We start from the raw sequence: 24,707 nt of genomic DNA on the forward strand, positions 1-24,707 counted from the left end.
AGCAGGATTTCGGGCAGCCATCGGGGGCATTGGCTGCAGAAGCAAAGCCGCGATTCCTCTTCAGATCTGGTTTTTTTCCGCATCGGGCGGCCTGTCAAGGGGACAATTAACCGCTCTATCCTGATGTTGACTTCGAGGCTGGGGTGTGGAACGCTAAGAAAAGTGTATTCAACTCGCGTCTCATCGCAAACAGTGGCCGTGCTGCCCGCTTTGGCGGTAAAGAGGAGGAATCAGCAGAAGGAAGAGAAAGAATGATTTCCGGGATCGCCGCAGACAGCGGCGGTGAGTTCCGGATAAGGCAGCCGAGGAATGCAGGACGACGGATTTTGCCGACAATAGACATTGGCAGCTGCGGTGGGAAGCGCGCGCTCTGCACGTCAACCAGCCTTGCCTCCCCAATCACACCTATAAAAGCGCAACTCTGTCATGGCTCTATTGTGCTGCTCCCCCAGCTCTCCTCCTCGCCGTTCTCGCCATTCTCGCCATCCTCACGGTCAGGAATTTTGTCGGACAGCTTATGATGGGTTACCCCAGCTTCCACTACTCAGCTTTTGGTCACACGGTGCGTCACTCTCGAGATCTCGCTGCCACACAGACGCGTTGATAAAGTATATGCACAGACCATCCAGCGTGATAGCACGCCTGATCTTACGACTTTGTGTCCTAAAGATCCAAATGTACGTCCCGCTCCAACGCGGCGCCATGCAGGATCAAAGTCCATCGTACATCTATTCAAGAGTTGCTCGCTTGCGCGCAACGAATGGTCTGTCATTGCGCAAGAGTTGCTGTTCCGCTACATTACTCTGTGCAATGAGACCACCTGCATCCCTTCACACCGCTCCATCGTTCGCGAACTCTGTAAAGGAACGACTCTGCCATGGATCTATTTCTCTGTCCCCTCAGCTCTCCTCCTTGCCGTCCTCGCCGTCCTCTCGGTTGGGAAGGTTATCGGGCAGCTTTCGACGGGTTTGACGTTCTTCAGCTTCCACTACCTGGCTTTTGGCCTCACGGTATGCCACCCTCGAGACGTCCCTGTCGTACATATGCGCTGTGTACAGACCTCTCGAGAAGATACAGTGTCCGATCTTACCGTCGTGCAACCTCCTCGAGACTCCAGTGTTCGTCCCAGTTCAACGCGATGCCATATTCCTACCGAGATTGTCATGCACATCCTCGAGATGGCATTCGATGACGCGGAACCAGAATCAAACGTTCAGCTGTTTAAGAACTGCTCGCTGGTATGTGGCGAGTGGTCAGTGATCGCGCAAAAGCTGCTGTTCCGCCATGTCACTCTGCGCAGCGAGGCCGCCAGTGTCTCCTTCCTGCAAGCGGTGGACCGTTCCACTGCTCGCGGACGTATGCTCGGCAATGCCGTTCAGTATATGCGCGTCGTCTTGGACCACAATCAACCAAATGCATTGTCACAGAGTTCCTTCGCTCGTGCGGTCACCCTCTGTCCCCATCTTTACGACATTAATCTCGCCCTGTACGGCCAGGGTGGTCCCGGTGAGGATGTCGTTGGTGCACCAGACGCGAACCGGATGAAGCGCTCCGCTCCTTCGTTCGACGAATCCACCCTCGAGCTTCTTCGTACTGGCCCCCGTATCGCCTCGCTCCAATTCAGCAACTGGTCGGATAACAGCTCGTCGCTCGAGCAGCTGCTCTCCATCTGGCGCTCCCTGACGAGCCTCACTATCAGCGGCACGCCGCCAAGGATTCCGCTCACCTACCCGGCACCCTTCGAGTGCTCGCTCGAGAAGTTGCGTGTCAATTTTCAGACCACGCCGTCCGTCGATTTCATGGTGTGCCTCCTGCGCAAATCCCGGGACTCCCTGCGCGTGCTCGAGTTCGAGCGCGATCCGTCGCCCGAGATGCTCGAGTATTTTGTTCACTACCATGCTGCGAAGCTAGAGTCTCTCGCGCTCCCGACGTGCAGTGGATCTGATGGTCTGGCGGCCATCGCTCAATGCAGTTCGCTCCGCGAGCTCAGGGTCGAAAATGCATGGGTCCCGCCATCTGTATTCAAAATGCTTCCGGACACTACGGAGCACGTCGCTTTTGGCTTGGATATGGACACCGGGCTGTCACCGGTGCTGCAGACGATTAAGCGCAGCGAGACGCTCAGGGCGGTCACGCTGCAGGTGTGGCATGGCGGAGAACGCCATCCGCAGCTAAACGCTGTCAAAATTGCATGTGCGCGGCAGGGCGTCTCGCTCAGGATGACCACAGACGTTAGGGAGTTTCGCGCGATCTCGGTGGGTGTGGTCCGCTGTAGCGCCTTCTTGCAATGGACTGACTTGCATCGTGTTCGTATAGCGCGGCGTTCTTGACTGGCGGGCGCGTTCTCCAGCTTCTCCCTCTTCAATACATTGAACCTCCACGCCTCGGATAACGCCCCTCAATCTACCTTCACACTCGCCTAATATCACAGCCCCCGGTCCCATATCATCCACGTTGTTCCATTAACTGCCGCTCAAGTGCGCGCTGTATTTCCTATCGGATTTTATCTGCATCCACGATTCGATCACGACCGACCACGCGCCTTTTTTACATCGACATCGAATCACGAACGCCGCCCTCGCCGCTAAACGTCCACGTCTCAAACGCAGCATCCATTTCATCACCATCGTCATCGTCATCATCGGTTACCACATCACCTATCACACATCTGTCTTCTGCTTCCGCCCGGCATCATCTCTCGTATAGTTCGCCCGATCATATGGAATCCTTGTTCCGAATTATGCGCGAGGGCTTCGAGCATTCTTTCGTTCTTTCATTCTTCGTTCTTCGCCGCAACACTCCACGCCTGCGCGCACATTCTTACATTATTCCTTAGACATGGAGTTAATATGTGAGAATGCGCGAGAGGAGACAAGCGGTGCAATTTGTATAGACTTTCTTGCGAATACCGCGAGCTCAATGTATTTGTCCCACAGTACATCTGCAGTGGCTTACACCCCCGTCCATCAACAATTTCTCCATCGTCGGTGTTTTGCAGCGATATTCTATGCGTACTGTTAGCCGTTTAGGCGGCATTTTAGCGCAACCAGGTGAATTCGTAGCCATTTGAGCGTACTGAACCCTAGTACAGAAAGACGCCTTACCACACGCTTCCAAAATTCCAAACTTCCCTGCTCGCAGACCCGAGCACCCGCCTTCCGATAAACTCAAGCAGGTGGCAGCGGCGCCACGGTCATCAGCGGCGACACGTACGCGTTCCATCAGCACGGTCGCCAGGCGCATTGTCGTATCACGCCGCCCACCATGTGCTTGCCCGACGCGCGCGCCCTGGTTCCTTGCGCCGCACGTCGGGTTTGGGTGCATGGAAGTTGCAGGGAACGTCGTACATGTCAAACGCCTCCTGGACGGGTTGGACGATTGACATTTGTGATTGCCGGGGTGCGGCTTTCAATTAATGACATTGGCGGTGCTGACACAGGCTGTGGTGGACTGAGATGGTGGCGCAGGTCCTGATGCGGGTGCCATCAGGAGCCGCAGCTCGGGCTGTGATGTGATGAAGCTCACCGTTCAGCTGTGTTTCCGATGGGTTAGGATCATAGTGCGTGAAACACGGTATCAGCTGGCGAGGGCGTCCCATCAATCAAGACATCAAAGCGTTGCTCTGCGCAGCATGATGCACCAGATTCCGGGGTGGTGAGTAGCTTTGGTGTGCTTTGTCTCCCAACGAAATCTAACGGCCTGCATATAGTAGAATCTTTCGCACAGGATCCCTACCGGCCTGAATGTGCCATATTCGATCGGGCCACCGAAACCCCAATGTGGATGCGCTCGTCATGAACATGAAGGCGCATATATCGACTTTGATCAAACACTCCTTCGTGTCTGGTCATGTGCTTTGCTCCGGAGGCGATGTCTTCACCGCTGAGACCCATCAAATTGCTCATCCATAGCGATCACGCACTAGCGAGAGTGCATCATACCGAGGCGATGCACCAGCCCGCATATAATCCCCTCAACATCAACCGAAACAGCTCGACCTCACCCATTCGCCTTCTCCGGGTCTAGTCCAGCTCCCTCTTTCGTTCTCTTCACGACAAACAGCCTGGTGCTGTCCCTTGCATTTTTTGTGAACGTTACGAGTCACGATCACGACATTATCGACATGCTGGCCAAAGTGTTTGTGTATGCGCTCCTCCCCGCCGTTATCGTCAACGCGGCACCTGCGCGGCGCGGTCGTGAGTAATCGTCGGTGGTGCTAGGATGCTGGGCTGGTGCTGATGGTGCTACAGTGTTGGATGACATCTCTTCCGTTTGGGGTGATGCGACTTCGGCAGGTATGTCTAGGTGACAAAACTGTGATTATCATGAGTATTCACCCCGCCATGCACAGTTCACTCTGCCTACAGCGAGGCAACTTCAGCTTGTAAGTCACAGAGACGAGATGCAAATGCAAAGATACTGATCAGCCCGCACAGACCACGAGGGAGTAGTCGACGAGTCTGGTAAGATCAATTTGCACTCGGAGACTCGACCACCTAATCAATATTGCATCTTCAGCTACGCTCATCTACGAATCCGCCACCAAGCAGCTCGGTACCTCGACCGACAAGGTCTACGCTACCGTCACCAGTACGTCTCATTCCTACTTGCATCCTGTCATCAGTGCATCACTGACAGTCTCCCCACAGCAATCAGCAGCATGCCCATCGTAGAGGTCACCTCCGTCGGTGGCGCGGCGATCACGCTCGCAACGTCGGGCACGAGCCAGCCGGTGACGACGACCTTCGCGGGCCACACGTTCCTCGTGCCGTCCACCAGGTGAGCATTTTACCTCGGATCGGAGAGGCAAGGAGACTAATTGGCGATACTCTCTACCAGCGCAACACACAACGCTGCTGTGGGCATGCAGGGCATGGCGGTGTCCCTCACGACGCTCGTCAGCGCGGCGACCGTCCTCGGTAGCATCTTCGCCGGCGCGCTCTTCGTGTTGTGAACGGCCCTCGAGCCGGAGCAAAAATTCACGACATGTATACATGTAGTTTTGACCTTGCGATGATCCTCGTAATGTTCCACCATCCGCATGACATGGGAAACACGAACCAGGTATGCTACAGATGAGACACGATACAATGGTCTATACACAGTGATAAGGGCCCATTATACTAAGAACATGGTAGACTGCGAGGCGCTGGGCGTCGGAGTGGGGGTCGTCAATTCGCCTGTGATGAAAGCGGGCATTGGCATCCGCAGCTCGTTCGCCGGCATCAGCGGTGCTCGCAGTACCGACGGGTCCGGCGTGCCTATTGGTGGCGTCTTCAGATCATCATCCACCTCCACAGGTGTTGTGTTCTGTGAGATCTGCATCTCGTCCTGCTGCGACTGGGTCTCAAAAGTCTCAGTCGTGCTATTCGTCGGTGGCAGAAGCAGTGGCGCATATGGTCGTCTCCGGCTCTCGAGCACGTTGACGATCTCCTGGAACTCTTCTTCGCCTGTCCAGGGCACGGCGTGCGCGTCCATGTCTTCGTAGCACTTCGCATGTTGGATGGCATCGCGAATTGCCTTGAGGTCCGCTTTCGACGCGGTAACGTGCGGACCTTTGAACTGGGAGGTGCAGAACTTGGTCGACGACCAGTGGTTATTGAGGTGTTTGCACTATGAGCGTGGATCAGCATCAAACACAGATAGTATAGAATTGACTACGAACTAGCCGGATGTATGCAGGAATGAAAGTCTTCTCAAGGTCGACCAAAGGTGTTGGAGAGAAGCAAGTCGGATTGGCCTCAGCAGCAGTGGCAATCATTACCGAATGTGCTCCTGTATCCGAGATCATTCACACAGTAAATGTAATCGGGGAGTCCGGAACGCACCTGTCACTTGTCGTATGCGTAGCGCGTCCTCAAAGCCCTCACAGTCGCCATTTTCAATGACAGCCACCCCGCGCCCCAGTCGCTCGACGAACTCCACAATTTCGCGCAACCGCTCGATCAGCACAGGTTCGCGCTTGCGCATGCTGCGCGTGCGGCAGTGGACCGTCAGCGCGCTCACACCCGTGTCGATTATCCGCTCGACCAACTTCAACGTCTCCTCCTGGGTGGGAAGCAGCCTGATCTTCGCAGAGATGGAGATCTCTGGCGGCATCGCCTCTCGGAGAGAAGTGAGGATGGAGCATAGGAGGTCTGGATTGCTCAATAACGCGGCACCCATCCCGGCGTGCGTCGAGAACGGCTTCGGGCAGCCGCAGTTCAAGTCAAAGCCTGCAACGTCTTGCATGACCATCTTCGCTGCCTGCACTGCGGTTTCGGGGTCGGACGAGCCGATTTGGTAGATCAAGTAAGGTTTCTCAATGGGATGGGTAGTGAAGATCGCTTTGGTTTTGCCAACGTAAGATATCACACCAGTCGATGCTAATCTGAGATGTGAGGGTCGATTCAAAAGCAAGAACTGATAGTCAACGCTCACGGTCAACTTCCCGGGTCGTGTGCAAAATAGCTTTGTCGATAGTCTCCGGTCCCCACACCAGAGAGGCTCCATGCTTCAATGCGTATAACCGGGTCGGTACTGCAAAGAAGGTATTCATGGATCAGAAAACACGGTATATGTCGTAAGATGAGCGGTCGCACATGCGCCGGATCTGACCATGGGAGCGAGCACAATCCCATTCTTGTAGTCCTCCGATGTTAATGGCTCGAAATCAAGCCTTGGTCGCTTCGCCAGCCGGGGAGAAGACGGAGGAGAGGATGAATGAGCACGTCTGGACATGTGCAGAGACGATGGTATCTTGATATTTGGGCGTCGAAATGCCACAAGGCAGATTCTAAGCATGCGTAGAGCGGCGATGCAAAACAATTTGGTAAGTCTTTGTGGCCCTCCTGGACTCTCGGCTTAGTCAGCAAAGTGTATTGGTAGTGGCGCTTGCTATGAAACAGGCTACCACATCTTCGCGGTCGCGATAGGACAGAGTGCTATCCTCTGCTCACAGACTGCTGAAATTCTAGGTGGAAGTAATTTCTATGCTCACGCTGTTATATAGCGTGTTGCACTTATTCCTGGATTTCTTCCGTGGCTAAGCAGTCCGCGACGTCAAAACCATGGCTCTGAAAGAAGGCTTTGTAGCAGTAAGCCCAAATGTCAATGACCCAAATGTCAATTTGACACGCATTGGTTGTAGATTCATTGGGCGGCCCATCGAACTGGTGCACGGTCACTCTTGATACTTTGCAGCATTCTGCAAGTCGTAAATAACAGTGAGAGTTTCTTTCTAACTTACTCGATAGACGCTTATGCACTCGCGCCCAATGGTTTCTCCAGTGCCCGGCGCTGCAGTATAATCAAGAACATACGGTAAAAAACCCGATTCATGGATTCTCGTCTTTCTGCTATTCACATTTCTACGTGGTCACCATTTCGCTACGCCGAGGCGCAGACAGACCATTCATGTTCATTTACAACCGATTGAAATTCTAGATTCTAGCGGGTTGCCGTTGTGGCCTTATGCTCTCCAGTTTGTGGAGTATAAGTGGGCATGAACACCACAACGAAAGCCTACGCTTGCTTCATCTGGGACAAGTCTCGGTTCTCCGACGCAGTGTTCATGCAGGCCATCTCGTAAGTCTCTGACGTGACAGTGCGAATTCTTTGCGATACTGATTTTCTCCTCTTCAGGGATGTTATGCTCTATATGAACTACGTCACGACGTGAAGTGAGCCACACATTCGAGAGCGATTCTGACAATGTGGCTGCATACTGATTGCCTCGCTTCGCAGTGATACACTGTCTCTCTACAAGGAGGAGCTTGCTGGGGATACGGATACCTACATCCAAGAGCGTGCATCTGTAACCAGAAAGTCTGTTCCGGAGACACTTCAGGCTGTCGTCAGTGACACCGTCGCGGCTGTTGAACGTATCCGTGGTATTCTGGGCGAAGGAGAAGCAAGGGACGCATGGGGCAATTTTGGGGCGAGCTATATCGGTGTTTACATGGTCAACCCTTGATATCACCTCAAGGATGTGCTCGGAAGAGAATATCTCATGGACGGCTCTGCCTCCGCGTAATAGTGGATGTGGAAGAGCACCTCATGAGAGCTCATCAGAAATAGACAGGTTCTCTCTTCTCTTACGACAGACAAACAAACATAGCTCTAATGACCGCTATTAACATATTGAACCTTCATGCAGACTTGTTAACATGTGCATTAATTCGTTGAAATGGGCAGATCGTCTGAAAAATGGTGAACTGCTAGACGTGTTGCTCACACATTGTCCATGGAATTTTCGAAAAAGTGGATTCCTTCATCTAACATATTCAACTTAACGTCGCTCACCGGGTGACGGAGTATTTGAAGGCGAAGGGAAACGTTGCGCTCCACACTGCGGCGTATCTGTTGACTGTATGACTATTGAGATCTTGAGACTCTGGCATGCTGCGTCGCAACAGAGATGCTCGAGGAATAGCTGAGTCAGACATATGAGCGGCCAATCGCATTAAACACCGACGTCACTCACTCGATGTTCCATACTGTTCGTCAGCGAGAGCTTGCATTTGGAGAGCAGAATGCTACGGCGGCGGGCTTTCGCCGGGAACTTGAGCAGGCTGGCGAAGTCCTCCGAGTACTAAAAACAAACAATTGTGCTTCCCAAAGCGGGGGGCGTCACGCTTGCCATCTTCGACTCAAATATGATCATTCGGACAAAGGCTGCGGTTGAGGCACAGCCCGTCTCTGTTGTTCCTACACAGAGTCCGATACGTGTTCCCCTGTCAATGCAATGTCATCAGTGCCGATATAATGTTCAAAGCCGGAGATTGAAGACATATCCTTCTGGCCATCCGCGGAGAGTTAGGCATGCTAGCGGCAACCACCTTGTCCTCAAGACTCTTGGTAGCGATATTGATGAGGAAGCCCTCGACCATGATCGTATGAGTAGCGGCGGCCACATAATCGCCGAAGTTGACGCGCTCTGTGAGCACGAGCCGCTAACCACTGGGATTGCACGCGGGGACATAAAGACGTCCCTTCCGGCAATGTATTCTAGCAGAAGCTCGCGGCTGACGCAGCATGATCCGTGGCATCCACAAGAACTTTCAATCGCGCGACTCGGACATCCATGATCGTATGACATACCGCGATGCGCAGAGCTTCCCGCGAGCGTGCGTTCCTGTGCTGGCACCACATCTCCCGCAATATGCAGTGTGTGGGCAGATCATGCGAGTAGCGGTGCCTGAGTCAGGAAGGAACATATTGCGTGGGTGGATTGCGGAGAGCGTGCTCTAAGTCAGAGTGATTTGGCATCTAATGGAAGGGGACGCTTCAAAACATGTGACAACATCTTTTGTTGGAAGATTTACCACAGACTGGATTTACAGATCGCGGTTGGCCAGTCCCGGCGTCAGGAAGAGTGGGTCAAACGTTACACGGGTAACGGAAGGGGGGGGGAAGAAAGAAGGCTCCCCAAGGAAGCAGGCCGTGCGGGGTTTAGTGGGCAGAATAACGAGTGGGCAGTGACAACAAGGACGGGGCGACAAATGTTGCGCGCAGGGATGCCCAAAAGGGGGACACGGTGCACTATGGAGGGCGGAAGGCCCAAATCGCGTAGGTCAACTGAAAAGATGAGGTGGTAGCGACAGCGAATGTAACTACAAAAATGGAGAAATACCACACTGACTCAGGCGACTTGCAAGGCCGAGTCATGTTGAGGTGGACACCAGGCGCAATGGAGCGTGGCGATGTGGCGTGGGTCGGGAGAGGGTTGGCGAGGCCCGACATGGACACGAAGTCTTGATGTCCGCCGCCCGGAAGGTGTTTATTGAGGATCTGCGTGGCATCTGGCCAGCACCTGGTGGCAACGTTGGCTTTGGGGTTGGCTGGCCCGTGGAGAGGCGTGCCCGCCTGTGCGGTCCGCCGATGCTTTGCATCATGTCTGCCGTGTCTGGATCAGTATGAAAGAGCAAAGAGCATGCGAAGATCTCATGGCTATAGTAACTATGTGTGCCTTGTATTCAAGACATTGATTAGTATCTGATCAAGTAGATACGGGCGCATGGAATGTGGCCTCCAGTGAACAGATCCAGACATGTCATGTGAGACAATGGTCTTTTCAGCAATCTTCAATACTGTGCTATACGTAAGCCCCCATCTGAACCTTACTCTCTGCCTCCATGCCCCATCATATAAAGGTGAGTCGCGCGCCGATGGGCATTGTAAGTCTCTCCGACTCCCACAATTCCGTTTTGCATTAACCGTTGTCACCGACGTTGGTACCTCTACAATGTCGAACGCGTCAGCTGCAAGCATGTGGACTCAGGACGTGGACAAATTACAGGACCAGTGAGGACGACGATACTTCCCGAGACATCCAACTGACCAGTTTGCGATCACTATCACAGATACTCCTCTAACTACGGCTCTCTCGCAGCTGCTGGTATGCCCCCGGGTCGGACCGCTATAAGCGATCGAGCTCAACTAACAGACTGCATATTTCCAGCCCTCATCTTCTACGAGTACATTGTGACTTTTCCTCAAGAGGTTCACGTCATATGGGGAGCCAGGTTGACCACTGTTACGGTCATTTTTGCCATCAACCGATATATGCTCATGGTACAAGGCATCAGTTCGGCACTGTATGCCGTCTTGTGGCATACTCCACTGGTAAGTCATGCCGTGTCGTCAAGCGAGTGAATCGAGCACTCACAATCTACGTGCACACAGAGGTGAGCGGCGACGACCACACCGTTTGTTCAATGCAGTTGATGGATTGTCGCAGCTGCAATGCTGTCAACCTATTCAATGCGGTGACGGGTGTTGTTCTTCAGGCTGTGACAGCAAGTCAGAGATTGTTTGACCTCAAATTCATGAAGAGATTGATTGGTAGATGATTAGGCTTTGCCGCCTTCCGCACATATGCTATAAGCGGACACCAGGTCGTCCCTGCATTGCTAGTATTGCTACTGGGGCTTATTCAAGTCGGCGGCTATTACATCGTGAGTCCATATGTTCTCCGCCGTCATATGTCTGTTAAGCACCTCTGCGCAGTTTGTATATGCACAACTGTCAGTCCCATTCGTCGCTTACATAGGCAGTTATCCAGTCTGTGAATGGAAACGGAACGGCCGCATCTCCAACGCGGCACTGAACATGTAAGTGCCACCTTTCCGACGTCGGCACTTCTACGGATAACCTCCTTTGCTTAGGTGTGAGTTTGAAGGTCACCGATGAGTTGTTGGTCTGACACGCACGATTCCTGCAGCCTTGGCCGCGGCCATTTGCTCAGCTGTCGCTGACCTGATCGTGGTCCTTGTCACTTGGTACAAAACATTCCGACTCGCGGTAGAAATGCGGAAGCTACGGATAAAAGGGTCAATCGCGACGATGCTGATGAGAGACGGTGAGTATGTGGGGCTCTCTTGGAACATGCAATGCCTTACAAGCAGCCAATTCAAGGCACACTTCACTTCATGTATGTCAGACTCTGTCGCAGCGCCTTGTCTTGACTCTGTTCTTCCACCGTTCGTTAGGGCCCTTTTACTTCTCAACATCTTCAATATCCAATATGTGTTTACAGGGGTAGGTCTACCCATACGAGTGCATGGCTACTGTAAATTGAAGTGAAAGCAGAGTCAGTACTCAGGCTACGCCAGTAATTTCCTGCTACCGTAAGCGACCGACCAAATTCAATTCAGCTCAACTCATGCTTACCGAGTCAATTAGAATCTCATCAATCCTGATATCACGCTTCATCCTCAACCTACGCCAGGTGTCCTACGGCAGCGTGGACTTGGATACGATTTCTCACAGCACCCTGGACACACTGGACCTTCCCTCTCGCCTGGTTGGCAACTTTGGCGCCGAGCTCCAGGACACGTCTCTTGGTTTTGATATAGAGGATAACATGGAGGACGAGCAGGGTATCACTGAGGGCTGTGAGGTCCACGAGTTGGCGGAGATGTAGTAGTCATCGTACAAGCTACGCGATCGTTCTCAGCGATGCCGGCTCTGACTGTAACCCGCATTTGCACCTTGACATAATTCACCGATCGCGATATCCGAGCAAATTGTTATGCTTAGCTGGCATAAAGCATACATTCATTATAGCATAAACCGTAAGAGGGAGATTCACCAAGTCAAACGCTGCATCCTGCCGCCACAATGCTGAATGTTGTCCGAGACATAGACAAAAGTCGGTGGATTGGTAGCAGCAATCAATCCGTTGCACGTCCAAAATCTAGCAGATGTTTAGACCATTGCGGCAAAGCGTCGATCACTCAGGCCGTCGGCCAAGGTGCGAGCAGCCAAAGCAGAACAGACAGGATGATCCGCCGTTCCCGCAACTAAGGCAGACCAGTTCCCAAGTTTGCCATCTAGTGCATTCGGTATTCGACGCCGATGGACAACTGACTATGTCCCACAGGAGATGCATGCCTCTCTAGACGGATCCTCGTCGTGCCTTAGCGGGAGACTATTGGCAAAACAAGATAATGACATACAGTCGTTGCTGCGCTGCGACGCACGACTTACGATCGCGATTCTACGTATTACATTCCTTGATGTTTGTACCTTAGGATTTGGTGGATAGAAGCAGCTATGACGTCCATGCTTGAAGGAGCAATATCAATCCTCGACGTTGCTCGTACTTGACAAGTTGCTCTGTAGTAGTCTTCGCAACTGTAAGAAAGAGATCGTGCGGCACGGATAACAAGAGCCGTTCATGATAAAAAGCCACATCAAATGACGTGCAACGGAGTTGATAGGTGTCGCATATGAGCTGAATGTAGCGTTCAGGAGTCAGCGAGACGTTAGATGCAAGAGGTGAGTGGGGAACTCGAGAAGGCGCCCGTGCAGTTTGGCGCTTGAGGGACTCAGGCCTCAACTGCTAGCTTCGTCTTAAATTGATGCATCTTCGTCCTCGACCTAGGCATCGCGTGATGCAGCGAGCTACCTCGCAGAGCTCACCTCTCTTCCTCTCGCTGACTTGGAAGCTCAGCCGACCGAATTATCATCATCATTGGCACAGCTCACGAACATCTTCTCTGTCATCGCTATCCTCATCCTTGGATGCTCTCATCTCATACCTCCCAGCCTTCGAGAACTCTGCACGTTCCATCGCGAAAGACACACGCGAAATGAAAAAGGAGCGACGCAAAGCCGCACTCGTTCTCGAGCATGATGGCAAGCTCTACGCCGTGCTGTCCCTACTCCTCTTGCTCGATTTCTGCGTCAGGAACCACAACTATGCCGATGTGCTCCTTCTCGCACTCCGCTCCAATTCCCTCTCCTAGCGTTTTCCCTCCAAGTTGCTAACCCGCTCGTGCAGTGCGTCAAGGCCGAATGCAACGCGCGTGTGGAGGCGATGCTCAGCCAGCTTCTATGCACAGCGAGCAGGCCAAGCTCCCCCCGCTCTTCCGCGTGGTTGGCTTCCTCCACAAGATGGATGTGCTCACCGAGCCTGAGCTCGCGCTTGTGTTTCTCACCGGATGAGGTGCATACCTTGAGAGCCCGTTCAAGACTATCGAGATCGCGAAGAAGGCGACAGAGAGCACGAGACGGAGGCGCGAGATATCTAAAGAGGTACGTGGACCTGTGGCGAGAGGGCATGTACGGTGTCATCAAACAGTGCACAGCCGTCTCTCTGTATCGGGCGCACTCAATGTCGCCAGAAATCCAGTCACAATTGCGCATGCTCCTGACGACATTTACGACGCTCCGGTTGCAGAACTTGCTGTCTCTTCTCGAGAGATGCTTCCGCATATCCCTGATCCCTCCCCTACTTTAATCGCTGCTTACACACTTGACTTCCTGTGCCAACTCTTTCGCGCATGTGGGGATGGATTTCAGGGCCCTGCTCATGCCCATCTTCGTTGAAGCGGTGCGGAGGTGTGTTAGAAAGGAATTTGAGGAGGCCACCAAAGGCCGGTCTGAGAGGTCGAGGTCCTGTACAGAGAGCGGTACGAATGGGTCTAGAGCCAACTTAATAACGTCTACTGCCAGGCCTTCTCAGTTTCTCGTGGCCTCGACCTCACTTGCCTCTCCGCCGCTTCCTACGAAGGCGCAATTGAATACGGTCACATCTGGCTCACCAAACGTTCCTCCGCCCATACTTGTCTCGTACCCTGCTCTGGCAACCTACACAAATGCATTCCTTACACCTCTCAAAGGTCTCCATATGCATGCTCCCGTAGAAGTGCTTGACGACCTTCTGCGAACACTAGAGCGCTCCCTCACGGAGGGGCTCGCAAATCTTCTTCCACTTGCACGAGGGAAGCTGTCGGGGGCGGAACAATATCCAACGGGCGGTGAGGAACAGGAACAGAAGGATTTAGAAGCGACGAGCGCAGCGGGGACGGTCTATGTGGTGCTCGTGCCATTCTTGAGGCGGGCTCTGGTGGAGGGTGTGTATGGCGTTGTGATGAAAGACAAAAAGATTCCGATGGAAAAGGAGCTGCGGGATGCTTTGGAAGAACGGAAGGAGTGGGTTGGTGAGAAGAGGGAGGAAGTAGCAGATGGTGTGGAAGGGACAGATGGTGTGGATGGCAATGACGACGGCGTATCATAAGCTCGTCTGTCTACTGGCGCGTGCTCGATGTCATACAACTCCGAATCGTGAGTCTTGGCTGCATATATGCGCCGTTTATTCATGCTAAAAGAAAACATAGTGCAGCTGACGAAGCGATCGCTGCCTACGAAGACATTTTGTGCCAGATAACTGCGACCTGTAGCATATCCGAGTGCACGCGATTCCGGCTTATGAGGGCCTAGCTGAGGTCAGTGCCGATGCTCACGCAGGGAGGAGCCTGCAGGGTCATACTCGCTGGAGCTATGGAGTTGCAATGATTGTACTATGGCTGAATCGGTGACTCTGCAGTTGCCGATAGGCATACGGTCCTGCGTCGTGCTCGTACTCCCCATTTGCGATACCCTTGCAGATCGTCCGAGTTGCTGTTTCTGGGTCAGGGGGGGTGCATGGCGGGTATGCCGGGCGAGTCGATGTTAGGAGCGACTGTAGGGACGTTGGCGTCTACTAATCAGATGCAAGGCATGCGCGGACGTCCAGTATTTATGTGGCTCAGAAGTAAGTCCTTGACATATACGTATCGCGGTGCGTCATCGAAGGCAGAACATTGCTGAGGGCATACTAGGGCGGTCTGCACTGGTTCGTCAGATTGGACCCGTCTGACCGGCTGTAGCGAGCAAAGGTCAACGAGAAGAAGTCAATTCTAGGACAACTTTACAACATCCTTGACTTCAAGCTTCAAACTTCACTGCTCCATGCATCGTGAATCATGTTACTCACAGCTGAGCAAATTCGCGGAAGCAAAAACCATCGGCAACTCTTGATGGCTAAATTTACGACTCCGCGACGGCGAGAGCTATGAAATTTAATCGCCACAGCGAACCGCCTGCAACTCGGAATTGGATATATGAACAAATCATGTTACACAGCTCATTGACGCGATCACCCGTTATTGTACAATACTAATACATGATCCTTGCTATCCCGGGTGTAAACGTCAAGAAGCCGGTATTAAAGATCTGAAGTACGACTAAACAAACAACGATCCTGTAAAGTACATGTTGTAGATGTCGCACGCCGACGAGCCGAATACAAGCAAAAATGCAACGGTGACTTTGAAGCCGTATTCGACGATAACAGATACAAGCATTTGAAAGGCAAGGACACATCCTAACACGATCTATAGACCATAGTTGTAGATGGCCCAGACAAAAAACCCAAGCCTGCAAGGTAACCGCAGAATTCCGACACATGTTCGCACACCGCTTGCTGCTGCAATGTAGTGCCCATCATTCTGTTAGCCTACTTGCGCATGCAGAGCGAAAAATGGCTACCATATTTCGTGGTGCTAGTAGACAAGTTGCTCGAGTGCACGAGCGGCTGTCGCACTTATTGGAACGGGGATTCAGGCTACTTGCTCGGCAGCGAGCTCGTGTTCGACCTCGTATAGGCTTGAGACGCATAAGTAGCATGATTCCCGCGTTACGTGCGTTCAACTCAATGTCGCTCACCGGGAGACGGCGGAGTCGGAGTCGAACGGAACCGTTGCGCACCATACTGCGGGATATCTATAAGCTGTATAACTGATGAGGCTCTGCCATGCTGCGTCGCAACAGACATGCTCGAGGATATAGCTGAGTCAGACATATGAGTGACCAATCACACTCCACGCCGACATCACTCACCCGATGTTCCATAATTTTCGTCAGCGGGAGCTGGCGCTTGAACAGCAAAATATGGCGGCGGACGTTCGCTGGGAACTTGAGCAGGCTGGGGAGAAAACTGAATATGGGATGAGACCTTCTGAGTCCTGAAAACACACTGCAGTTCTACTCAAAGCAGGGTCATCACGCCGCGCCATTTTCGACTCGATCTTCCGCAACGCCCTGTCAAGGCTCTGGTCCGCAGTAAATAAGGGGACGGGTAGCATCGTGGGAGCATTTAAAGGGCCTGTGTCGTCTTGATGCGCTCTAACCTTCGTGACGACATGCCAGGAACCGTGATTGACATATGTGATTGAAACATAGACGACGGACATCCCTGTGATGCGTGTTACCAGCGATGCGTTGCATACGTGAATGATCATTCGGACAGCGGCTGCCGTTGGGGCACAGCCCATCGCTGTTGTTCCTACACAGAGTCCAATACGTGTCCCCCTGTCAATTCGGAATCATCAATACCGATATAATGTTCAAAGCTGGAGATTAGAGATAGACCCTTCTGGCCATCCGCGGAGAGTTAATCATATCAGCGGCAGCCGCCCTTTTGTTTTCAAGACTCTTGGTGGTGACATTGATGAGGAAGTCCTCGACCGTGATCGTACGAGTAGTGGCGGCTTAATGACAGCCGTTGGTGCGCTCCGTGAGCAAGAGCCGCCAACCACTGGAATTGTACGCGGGGACACCAACGATGAGATTCGCGGCATCCACAAGAGCTTCCAACTGTGCGACATCCATGATTGTGTGGCTATACCGTGATGCGCAGAGCTTCCGGTAGTCGTGCGTTCCTGTAGTGTCACCACCTCTCCCATAAAATGCAATGTGTGGGCAGATTGTACGAGTCATGGTTTCTGAGTCCAGGGGAGACATATTGCGCGGGAAAACTGCGAAGAGCGCTTTGGGTTACAGTTATTTGGCATCTAATAGAAGGCGTTCAAGGCTGAATTCGAGCCTCGAAGTGGCATGTGAGAACATACAACATCGCGCAGTGAGGATTGGCAATGCGACACCCAAGGGGTCCTTGATCAGGATTTCCACCGCCGTCACCAGAATCATACACGCAACATTGTTATTGAGCGGTTCAGAATTGGTATGTTGCTCAGCCTCAGTACGCGACGCCCGGTATTACGTGCTTGAGAGCTTGAGCTGAACGGCGCCAGGTCCGGCCGTCCTCGAGTGGCATAGTGGAACCTCGCGCTCATCGCCCACGCCATCGAGCGCAGTGACGGAGGCGGTGTTACTAACATGCCTGATCACGTATTGAGCAAATGTTCATGAATAGTTCAGCATTAGCAGAAAGTTTGGAGAATGATTAAAGTCTCACCGGGCCCAAGGCATGTCATACTTTGAAAAGTCGAGCTTGTCGCTGTGAATGACGACTGGACCTGTTTGTCACTGTACATACTTCTGAGGTGTCGACACGCCACCATCAAAAATTAATCCACGTCAAGTGTCATGTTTGACAAGAGTATCATTCCGATGTCAACCAGGTGCCATCGGGGGCCCTGTTTCAGCCCTCGCTTGGCGCTGGTCGGCGCGTTGAGCCACTGTGTTTCACCGGAAGTGCTGTCGCTCGGCCGCTCCCAACAATCTTTGCATCTCGTTGTAGCATACAATTTGCCTTAATCTTCCTCTGCATAGGGTCTGGAGGAATCTGAGCCATTGCTGATCATTCAGTTGACTCGCACCTCTCGGGTCTGAGCTTGCGACTTGCCAACGATGCGCAACTTGAGACTTGGGAAATAGACCCGACCCTCCTCGACCACCGAGCTCCACTTGACAGAACCAGACGTATCATAATCTGACATGGCTGTTCTATTTGAGAGATGGTCTTTCCAGCAATATCCAATATCTGTGCTATCCGTAAGCTCCCATCTGAACCTTACCCTCTGCATTCATGTCCAGTCAATATGACATTATATAATGATGAGTCGCGTGCCGATGGGCATCCTCAAGTCCCTGATAACTGTTCTGTTCTGCGTTGACCATTGTCACCAACATTGATAGCTCTACAATGTCGAACGCGTCTGTCGCAAGCATATTGGCTCAGGAAGAAGTGGTCGACTTTCAACAGATGTGAGGAAGATGATACTTCCCGGGGCATTCAACCGATGCGTTTGTGATCACCGTCACAGATACATCAATAATTACTGCGATTTCGCAGCTGCTGGTATGCCCCCGGGTCGGACCACTATAAACGATCGAGCTCGACTAACAGATTGGATATTTGCAGCCCTCATCTTCTACGAGTACATTGTGACTTTTCCTCAAGAGGTTCATGTTATATGGGGAGCCAGGTTGACCACCGTCACGATCATCTTTGCCATCAACCGATATATGCTCATGGTACAAGGCGTTATGTTCGCACTGAGTTCCGTCTTCAAGTTGTGGCATGCTCCACTGGTGAGTCATGCCGTGTCGTGCTGTGAGTGAATCGAGCACTCACAATCTACGCGCACACAGAGGTGAGCGGCGACGACCGCACCGTATGTTCAATGCAGTTAATAAATTGTCGCAGCTGCAAGGCTGTCCACCTATTGAACGAGGTGACGAGTGCTGTTCTTCAGGCTGAGATAGCAAGTCAGAGATTGTTTGACCTCAAATTTTATGAAGAGACTGATTGGTAAATGGTTAGGCTTTGCCGCATTCCGCACATATGCTATTAGCAGACCCCAGGTCGTCCCTGCATTGCTGGTATTGCTACTGGGGCTAGCTCAAGTCAGTGGATACTACATTGTGAGTCCATATGTTCTCCGCCATTACATGTCTGTTAAGCACCTCTGCGCAGTCTGCATATGTAAAAAGGTCACAGATGTTTGTCATTAACGTTGGCAGCTATCCAGTCTGTGCATACGATCAATTAGGGTCCAACGCGATGCAGAACGTGTGAGTGCCACGTCCACCTCTCCGACATCGGCACTCCTACGGATGACCCTCCTTTGCTTAGATGTGAGTTTGAAGGTCACCGATGAATTGTTGCTCTGACACGCATAATTCCTGCAGACTTGGCCACGGTCATTTGCCCAGCTATCGCCGACCTGATCGTGGTCCTTGTCACTTGGTACAAAACATTCCGACTCGCGGTAGAAGTGCGGAAGCTACGGATAAAAGGATCGATAGCGACGATGCTACTGAGAGATGGTGAGTATGTGTTGCTCTATTGGAACATGCAATGCCTTACAAGCAGCCAATTCAAGGCACGCTTCACTTCATGTATGTCAGACTCTGTCGCAGCGCCTTGTCTCGACTCTGTTCTTCCACCGTTCGTTAGGGCCCTTTTACTTCTCAACATCTTCAATATCCAATATGTGTTTACAGGGGTAGGTCTACCCATACGAGTGCATGGCTACTTTAAATTGAAGTGAAAGCAGAATCGGTACTCAGCCTCCGCCTCAATTTTCCTGGTACCGTAAGCGACTGACCATACCCAATTCAGCTCAACTCATGCATATCGAGTCAATCAGAATGACGTCAATCCTTGTGTCGCGCTTCATCCTCAACCTATGCCAAGTGTCCCTCGGCAGCGTGGGCTTGAATACGATTTCTCACAGCACTCTGAACACGCCAGACCTTCCCTCTCGCCTGCTTGGCAACATTGGCGCCGAGCTCCAGAACACGTCTCTTGTTTTCGAGGATATCGAGGATAACATGGAAGACGAGCAGGGTATCACTGAGGGCTGTGAGACCTACGAGTTAGCACAGGTGCAGTAGTCATCATACAAGCTATATGCGATCGTTTTAGAAGTGCCGGTTCTGACTGTAACCCGTATTTGCACCTTGACATAATTCAGCGATCGTGATATCCGAGCAAATTGTTATGCTAAGCTGGCACAAAGCATACATTCATTATAGCATAAACAGCAAGAGGGAGATTCACTGGGTCACAAGCTGTATCTCGCCGCCACAACGCTGAATGTTATCCGAGACATAGACCAAAGTCGGTGAATTGGTAGCAGCGATCAATCTGTTGCACGTCTGAAATCTAGCAGATGTTTAGTCCATTGCGGTAAAGCGTCGATCTCTCAGGCCGTCGGCCAAGGTGCGAGCAGCCCAAGCAGAACAGACAGGATGATCCGCCGTTCCCGCAACTAAGGCAGACCATTTCCCAAGTTTGCCGTCTAGTGCATTCGGTATTCGACGCCATGGATGAACAACTGGCTATGTCCCACGGGATCATGCCTCTCTAGACAGATCCTCGTCGTGCCTTAGCGGGAGACTATTGGCAAAACAAGATAATGACATACCGTCATTGCTGCGCTGCGACGCACGACTTATGATCGCGATTCTACGTATTACATTCCTTGATGTCTGTACCTTAGGATTTGGCGGATAGAAGCAGCTGCGACGTCCATCCTTGAAGGAGCAGTATCAATCCTCGACGTTGCTCGTACTTGACAGGTTGCTCCGTAGTACTCTTCGCAACTGTTAGAAAGTGATCGTGCGGCACGGATAACAAGAGCCATTCATGAGAAATCAACTCAAATGACGTCCAACGGAGCCGGCAGGTGTCGCATATGAGCTGAATGTAGCGGGGCCGTTGGGTGATGGACAAGAGGTGAGCAGGGAACTCGAGAAGGCGCCCGTGCTGTTTGGCGCTGTACACGCTCGTCCCTCAACTTCCATGTGCATGAAGAGCTTTACCTGAAGGACGACCGAACTCAGGTCTGCCAGCTCGAGCTCAACTGAATACCCAAGACTTGCGAACATTATAGCCGGTCTCTGCTCGAAAATATAGCAGAGCATATTGACCGCGGTGCTTTGACTCTCCGTCAGATTGCTCTATCAAGGCGGACGTACTGAGTGTACTGAGTGGTCGAGCTTGCTACCTGCAGATACCAGTCTCGCTGATATACCTGCCCTTTCCGAACTGCTAGCTTCGTCTTCTACTGGTGGATCTTCATCGTCGACCTTGGCATTGCATGATGCAGTGAGCTATCTCGCGAAATTCACCTCTCCTCCTCTTGCTGAATTGCAAGCTCAGCCGACCGAATTATCATCATAATCGACACAGCTCACGAATGTCCTCTCTGTCATCGCCATCCTCCTCCTCGATGCTCCCATCTCATCCCCTCCAGCCCTCAAGACTTCTGTGCGTTCCTTCGCGCAAGACACACGCGAAGGAGCGACGCAAAGCCGCACTCGTCCTCGAGCATGATGGCAAGCTCTACGATGCTCGATTTCTCTGTCAGGAATCACAACTATGCCGATGTTCTCCTTCTCGCACACCGCTCCAATTCCATCTCTAGGTGTTTCCCCTCCAACCCGCTCGTGCAGTGCGTCAAGGCCGAATGCGATGCGCGTGTGGAGGCGATGCTCGGCCAGCTTCTACGCATGCACAGCGAGCAGGCCAAGCTCCGCCCGCTCTTCTGCGTGGTTGGCTTCCTCCACAAGATGGATGTTGTCATAGAGCCTGAGCTCGCGCTTATGTTTCTCACCGGATGAGGCGCGTACCTTGAGATCCCCTTCAAGACTATCGAGATTGCGAAGAAGGCGGCAGAGAGCACGAGACGGAGGCGCGAGATATCTAAAGAGGTACGTGAATCTGTGGCGAGAGGACATGTACGGTTTTATCAAACAGTGCACAGCCGTCTTCCTGGATCGGGCGCACTCAATGTCGCCAGAAATCCAGTCACAATTGCGCATGCTGTTGACGACATTTACGATGCTCCGGTTGCAGAACTTGCTGTCTCTGCTCCGAGGACCTCCGCATATCCCTGATCCGTCCTTACCTACCTCGCTGCTTACACAGTTGGTTTACTGTGCCAACTCTTTCGCGCGTGTGGGGGTGGATCTCAGGGCGCTGCTCGCGCTGATTTTCATTGACGCGGTGTGGAGTGGAGTGGTGCCGAAAAGGAAATTGAGGAGGCCATTAAATGCCGGTCTGAAAGGTTGGGTCATGCAGGGAGAGCGGTACGAACGGGTCTCAAGCCAACTTAGCAATATCTGCTGCCAGACCTTCTCAGTTTTCGTGGCCTCGACATCACTTGCCTCTCCGCCGCTTCCTACGAAGGCGAAATTGAATACGGTCATATCTGGCCCACCGGACGATCATCCGCCCACACTTGTCTCGTACCCTGCTCTAGCACAATCTGCCAAAATGCATTCCTACAGGCCTCAACAGCCTCCGTACGCTTGCTCTCGTAGAAGTGCTCGACGACCTGTTGCGAACACTAGAGCACTGCCTCGCGGAGGGGCTCACAAATTTGCCTGCACTTGATGAGAGAAGCTGTCGGCGGCAGAACAATATTTAAATGGCGGTGGGGAAGAGGAACAGAAGCATTTGGAGGTGGTGAGGGCAGCGGGGACGGCCTATGTGGAGGTGTTCGTGCCATTCTTGAGGCGGGCTCTGGTGGAGGTGTATGGCGTTGTGATGAAAGACAAAGAGATTCCGATGGAAAAGGAGCTGCGGGTTACTTTGGAAAGATAGAAGGAGTGGGTTGGTGAGACGAAGGAGGAAGCAGCAGATGGTGCGAAAGGGACAGATGGAATAAACGGCAATGACGACGGCAAATCATAAAGCTCGTCTGTCTCTACTGGCGCGTGTTCGATGTCATCCAACTCCGAATCGTGAGTCTCGGTTGCATATATGCGCCGTTTATTCATGCTAAAAGCAAATTTCAGTGCGGCTTGCGAAGCGATCGCTGCCTACGAGGGCGTCTTGTGCCGGATAACTGCGACCTGCCAGTGCAGCATATCTGAGCGCATGCAATTCCGGCTTATGAATAGCAACAAGGTTCTGCCTTCGAACCTCCATGCATTATATGAAGCACTATCACAGAAATTCGCCGCCCTCTTGAGGGGCCTAGCTGAAGTCAATGCCGATGCTAGCTCAGGGAGGAGCCCTGCAGGGTCGTGCTCGCTGGAGCTATGGAGGTTCAATGATCGTACTATGGCTGAATTGGCAACTCTGCAGTTGCCGATAGGCATACGATCCTGCGTCGTGCTCGCACTCCCCATTTGCGATATTCTTGCAGATCGTCTGAGTCGCTGTTTTTGGGTCAGGAGGGTGCATGGCGGGTATGCCGGGCGAGTCGATGTTAGGAGCGACTGCAGGGACGTTGGCGTCTATCAGATGCAAGACGTATGTGGGCGTCCAGTATTTATGCGGCTCGGAAGTAAGTGTTTGACATAAATAATGGGATGCGTCATCTAAGGCAGAACATTGCTGAGGGCGTACTATGGCGACCTGGACTGATTTGCTATCGACGCCAATTCAGATTACACCGTCTGACCGGCTGTAGTGAGCAAAGGTCAACGTGAAAGGGTCACCGGTTAATTCTAGGACAACTTTACAACCGTCTCAAGCTTCAAAGCTTCATGCATTCATGAATCATGTTAGTCATAGGCCTTCATACAATCTTCAGCCTGAGCCAAGTTCGCGGATGCGAAAACCATCTGCAACTCCGACGGCCAGGTTTACCCCTCCGCGAACTTGCGTGGAGAGCTATAAAATCTAGACACCACAGCGAACGATCTGCAACTCGGAATCGGGTAAATGCAACACAGCTTATTTAACCAATCACCCACGATGTTGTCCAATACGCATACAGGATCTTTGCTGTCCCCAGTGTGTACGTCGAGAAGCCGGTACTAAAGATGTGAAGTACGACTACACAAATAACGATGCTGTAAAATACACCTTGTAGAGGGCCCATGCGGACGGGCCAAATGCAAGCAAGAACGCCACGGGCATCTTGAAGCCGCATACGACAATAAACGATACAAATATGTGAAGGGCAAGGACACATCCTAACACGATCCATAAACCGTAGTTATGAATGGCCCATATGAAGAAGCCCATAATCGCTGAAAAAGATGCAAAGCGTACAACATAACAGAGGAATTCTGGCACATGTTCGCCCACGGTATGCTGCTGCGGTGTAGTGCTTGTGATCCCGTTAGCCTATGCAGAGAGAAAAATGGCTACGTAGTTCGTGGGGCTAGTAGACGAGTTGCGCTAGTGCACGAGCGGCTGTCGCTCTTGTCGGAACGGAGATTCAGGATAAGAGGTCAGAGACGAGCTCGCGTTCGACCTTGTATAGGCTTAAGGGGCGTAATCAGCATAATTCCTATATCAAACACATTCAGCTAGACGTCACTCACCGGATGACGACTTAGTCTGAGGGGGACGGAAGGGAGACATATTGCGCGGGCAGATCGCGAAGAGTGCTTTGAGTCACAATTATTTGGCATCTAATAGAAGGCGTTCAAGGCTTCGAGCCTCGAGGCATCTGAGAACATACAACATCGCGTGAGGATTGGCAATGCGACACCCAAGGGGTCCTCAGGATTTCCACCGCCGTCACCAGAATTATATACGGAACATTGTTATGCGCGGTTCAGAATTGGTATGTTGCTCAGCCTCAATACGCGGCGCCCGTTACCACGTGTTCGAGAGTCTTGAGAGCTTAGAACTGAACGGCGCCAGGTCCGGCCGTCCTCGGGCGACATAGTGGAACCTCGCGCTTATCGCCCACGCCATCGAGCGCAGTGACGGAGGCAATGTTACATGCCTGATTTTGTAC

The 24,707-nt window shown here is 52.3% G+C and overlaps 12 protein-coding genes across 12 annotated transcripts; 9 read left to right on the forward strand and 3 right to left on the reverse strand.

The window, feature by feature from the left end:
• Positions 1 to 386: 386 nt before the first annotated feature.
• LAESUDRAFT_431017 (uncharacterized protein) lies at positions 387 to 2,645 on the forward strand. Its single transcript, XM_040902438.1, has 3 exons — positions 387 to 562; positions 621 to 2,255; positions 2,317 to 2,645. The coding sequence occupies exons 1-3, from the start codon at positions 518 to 520 to the stop codon at positions 2,371 to 2,373; spliced, it is 1,737 nt and encodes a 578-aa protein (XP_040759943.1). The 5' UTR covers positions 387 to 517; the 3' UTR covers positions 2,374 to 2,645.
• A 1,369-nt stretch (positions 2,646 to 4,014) lies between these two features.
• Positions 4,015 to 5,036, forward strand: LAESUDRAFT_431020 (uncharacterized protein). Its single transcript, XM_040902439.1, has 7 exons — positions 4,015 to 4,196; positions 4,251 to 4,295; positions 4,352 to 4,384; positions 4,437 to 4,463; positions 4,519 to 4,590; positions 4,650 to 4,779; positions 4,840 to 5,036. Exons 1-7 carry the CDS (start codon positions 4,124 to 4,126, stop codon positions 4,952 to 4,954), a joined length of 495 nt encoding a protein of 164 aa, XP_040759944.1. The 5' UTR covers positions 4,015 to 4,123; the 3' UTR covers positions 4,955 to 5,036.
• Positions 5,037 to 5,118: 82 nt separating this feature from the next.
• On the reverse strand, positions 5,119 to 6,720 carry LAESUDRAFT_662359 (FMN-linked oxidoreductase; the record flags this gene model as incomplete). Its single annotated transcript, XM_040904983.1, has 5 exons — positions 5,119 to 5,613; positions 5,666 to 5,775; positions 5,829 to 6,365; positions 6,421 to 6,519; positions 6,582 to 6,720. 5 exons carry the CDS (start codon positions 6,718 to 6,720, stop codon positions 5,119 to 5,121), a joined length of 1,380 nt encoding a protein of 459 aa, XP_040759945.1.
• A 763-nt stretch (positions 6,721 to 7,483) lies between these two features.
• Positions 7,484 to 7,954, forward strand: LAESUDRAFT_762970 (uncharacterized protein; the record flags this gene model as incomplete). Its single annotated transcript, XM_040913177.1, has 3 exons — positions 7,484 to 7,566; positions 7,624 to 7,656; positions 7,726 to 7,954. 3 exons carry the CDS (start codon positions 7,484 to 7,486, stop codon positions 7,952 to 7,954), a joined length of 345 nt encoding a protein of 114 aa, XP_040759946.1.
• A 1,127-nt stretch (positions 7,955 to 9,081) lies between these two features.
• LAESUDRAFT_730377 (uncharacterized protein) lies at positions 9,082 to 9,745 on the reverse strand. The gene is made up of 2 exons (XM_040909818.1): positions 9,306 to 9,745; positions 9,082 to 9,249 (listed from the first exon to the last, which is right to left on the reverse strand). Exon 1 carries the CDS (start codon positions 9,721 to 9,723, stop codon positions 9,523 to 9,525), a length of 201 nt encoding a protein of 66 aa, XP_040759947.1. The 5' UTR covers positions 9,724 to 9,745; the 3' UTR covers positions 9,082 to 9,249; positions 9,306 to 9,522.
• A 317-nt stretch (positions 9,746 to 10,062) lies between these two features.
• On the forward strand, positions 10,063 to 12,031 carry LAESUDRAFT_730378 (uncharacterized protein). The gene is made up of 11 exons (XM_040909819.1): positions 10,063 to 10,284; positions 10,344 to 10,378; positions 10,442 to 10,605; positions 10,719 to 10,782; positions 10,837 to 10,937; positions 10,990 to 11,095; positions 11,204 to 11,341; positions 11,398 to 11,413; positions 11,472 to 11,520; positions 11,572 to 11,609; positions 11,665 to 12,031. Exons 1-11 carry the CDS (start codon positions 10,226 to 10,228, stop codon positions 11,903 to 11,905), a joined length of 1,011 nt encoding a protein of 336 aa, XP_040759948.1. The 5' UTR covers positions 10,063 to 10,225; the 3' UTR covers positions 11,906 to 12,031.
• Positions 12,032 to 12,878: 847 nt separating this feature from the next.
• On the forward strand, positions 12,879 to 13,232 carry LAESUDRAFT_762972 (uncharacterized protein; the record flags this gene model as incomplete). Its single annotated transcript, XM_040913178.1, has 1 exon — positions 12,879 to 13,232. The coding sequence occupies one exon, from the start codon at positions 12,879 to 12,881 to the stop codon at positions 13,230 to 13,232; it is 354 nt and encodes a 117-aa protein (XP_040759949.1).
• A 246-nt stretch (positions 13,233 to 13,478) lies between these two features.
• On the forward strand, positions 13,479 to 14,736 carry LAESUDRAFT_431320 (uncharacterized protein). Its single transcript, XM_040902441.1, has 3 exons — positions 13,479 to 13,521; positions 13,575 to 14,553; positions 14,607 to 14,736. The coding sequence occupies exon 2, from the start codon at positions 13,778 to 13,780 to the stop codon at positions 14,504 to 14,506; it is 729 nt and encodes a 242-aa protein (XP_040759950.1). The 5' UTR covers positions 13,479 to 13,521; positions 13,575 to 13,777; the 3' UTR covers positions 14,507 to 14,553; positions 14,607 to 14,736.
• Positions 14,737 to 15,727: 991 nt separating this feature from the next.
• On the reverse strand, positions 15,728 to 16,394 carry LAESUDRAFT_815424 (uncharacterized protein; the record flags this gene model as incomplete). The annotated part of the gene is made up of 4 exons (XM_040914686.1): positions 15,728 to 15,736; positions 15,799 to 16,098; positions 16,150 to 16,234; positions 16,287 to 16,394. 3 exons carry the CDS (start codon positions 16,392 to 16,394, stop codon positions 15,962 to 15,964), a joined length of 330 nt encoding a protein of 109 aa, XP_040759951.1. The 3' UTR covers positions 15,728 to 15,736; positions 15,799 to 15,961.
• A 2,023-nt stretch (positions 16,395 to 18,417) lies between these two features.
• On the forward strand, positions 18,418 to 19,325 carry LAESUDRAFT_601853 (uncharacterized protein; the record flags this gene model as incomplete). The annotated part of the gene is made up of 3 exons (XM_040903069.1): positions 18,418 to 18,597; positions 18,760 to 18,922; positions 19,186 to 19,325. Coding segments are annotated over 3 exons (483 nt in total), but the record flags the coding sequence as incomplete, so codon positions are not given.
• LAESUDRAFT_431460 (uncharacterized protein) lies at positions 19,026 to 20,029 on the forward strand. The gene is made up of 5 exons (XM_040902442.1): positions 19,026 to 19,066; positions 19,186 to 19,323; positions 19,380 to 19,444; positions 19,551 to 19,591; positions 19,647 to 20,029. Exons 2-5 carry the CDS (start codon positions 19,308 to 19,310, stop codon positions 19,891 to 19,893), a joined length of 369 nt encoding a protein of 122 aa, XP_040759953.1. The 5' UTR covers positions 19,026 to 19,066; positions 19,186 to 19,307; the 3' UTR covers positions 19,894 to 20,029.
• A 1,322-nt stretch (positions 20,030 to 21,351) lies between these two features.
• On the forward strand, positions 21,352 to 22,609 carry LAESUDRAFT_762976 (uncharacterized protein; the record flags this gene model as incomplete). The annotated part of the gene is made up of 4 exons (XM_040913179.1): positions 21,352 to 21,579; positions 21,640 to 21,714; positions 21,860 to 22,342; positions 22,409 to 22,609. The coding sequence occupies 4 exons, from the start codon at positions 21,352 to 21,354 to the stop codon at positions 22,607 to 22,609; spliced, it is 987 nt and encodes a 328-aa protein (XP_040759954.1).
• Between the last annotated feature and the right edge of the window lie 2,098 nt (positions 22,610 to 24,707).

The sequence above is a fragment of the Laetiporus sulphureus genome, assembly GCF_001632365.1.
Source record: "Laetiporus sulphureus 93-53 unplaced genomic scaffold LAESUscaffold_50, whole genome shotgun sequence".
Classification (NCBI taxonomy): Eukaryota; Fungi; Basidiomycota; class Agaricomycetes; order Polyporales; family Laetiporaceae; genus Laetiporus; species Laetiporus sulphureus.

What these genes read in the sequence shown, in the direction of transcription:
- LAESUDRAFT_431017 (XM_040902438.1), top strand. Translation starts at nt 518, where the DNA reads ATGATGGGTTACCCCAGCTTCCACTACTCAGCTTTTGGTCACACG. An exon ending in ACTCAGCTTTTGGTCACACG is followed by an intron (nt 563 to 620) that starts GTGCGTCACTCT and finishes GTATATGCACAG; the next exon opens with ACCATCCAGCGTGATAGCAC. An exon ending in GGGAGTTTCGCGCGATCTCG is followed by an intron (nt 2,256 to 2,316) that starts GTGGGTGTGGTC and finishes GTGTTCGTATAG; the next exon opens with CGCGGCGTTCTTGACTGGCG.
- LAESUDRAFT_431020 (XM_040902439.1), top strand. Translation starts at nt 4,124, where the DNA reads ATGCTGGCCAAAGTGTTTGTGTATGCGCTCCTCCCCGCCGTTATCGTC. An exon ending in GGCACCTGCGCGGCGCGGTC is followed by an intron (nt 4,197 to 4,250) that starts GTGAGTAATCGT and finishes ATGGTGCTACAG; the next exon opens with TGTTGGATGACATCTCTTCC. An exon ending in TTCCTCGTGCCGTCCACCAG is followed by an intron (nt 4,780 to 4,839) that starts GTGAGCATTTTA and finishes ACTCTCTACCAG; the next exon opens with CGCAACACACAACGCTGCTG.
- LAESUDRAFT_730377 (XM_040909818.1), bottom strand. Translation starts at nt 9,723, where the DNA reads ATGTCGGGCCTCGCCAACCCTCTCCCGACCCACGCCACATCGCCACGC.
- LAESUDRAFT_730378 (XM_040909819.1), top strand. Translation starts at nt 10,226, where the DNA reads ATGTCGAACGCGTCAGCTGCAAGCATGTGGACTCAGGACGTGGACAAA. An exon ending in CAACGCGGCACTGAACATGT is followed by an intron (nt 11,096 to 11,203) that starts AAGTGCCACCTT and finishes CGATTCCTGCAG; the next exon opens with CCTTGGCCGCGGCCATTTGC. An exon ending in TCCAATATGTGTTTACAGGG is followed by an intron (nt 11,521 to 11,571) that starts GTAGGTCTACCC and finishes AAGTGAAAGCAG; the next exon opens with AGTCAGTACTCAGGCTACGC.
- LAESUDRAFT_431320 (XM_040902441.1), top strand. Translation starts at nt 13,778, where the DNA reads ATGGATTTCAGGGCCCTGCTCATGCCCATCTTCGTTGAAGCGGTGCGG.
- LAESUDRAFT_431460 (XM_040902442.1), top strand. An exon ending in CTCGACTCTGTTCTTCCACC is followed by an intron (nt 19,445 to 19,550) that starts GTTCGTTAGGGC and finishes TTGAAGTGAAAG; the next exon opens with CAGAATCGGTACTCAGCCTC. An exon ending in GCCTCAATTTTCCTGGTACC is followed by an intron (nt 19,592 to 19,646) that starts GTAAGCGACTGA and finishes CGAGTCAATCAG; the next exon opens with AATGACGTCAATCCTTGTGT.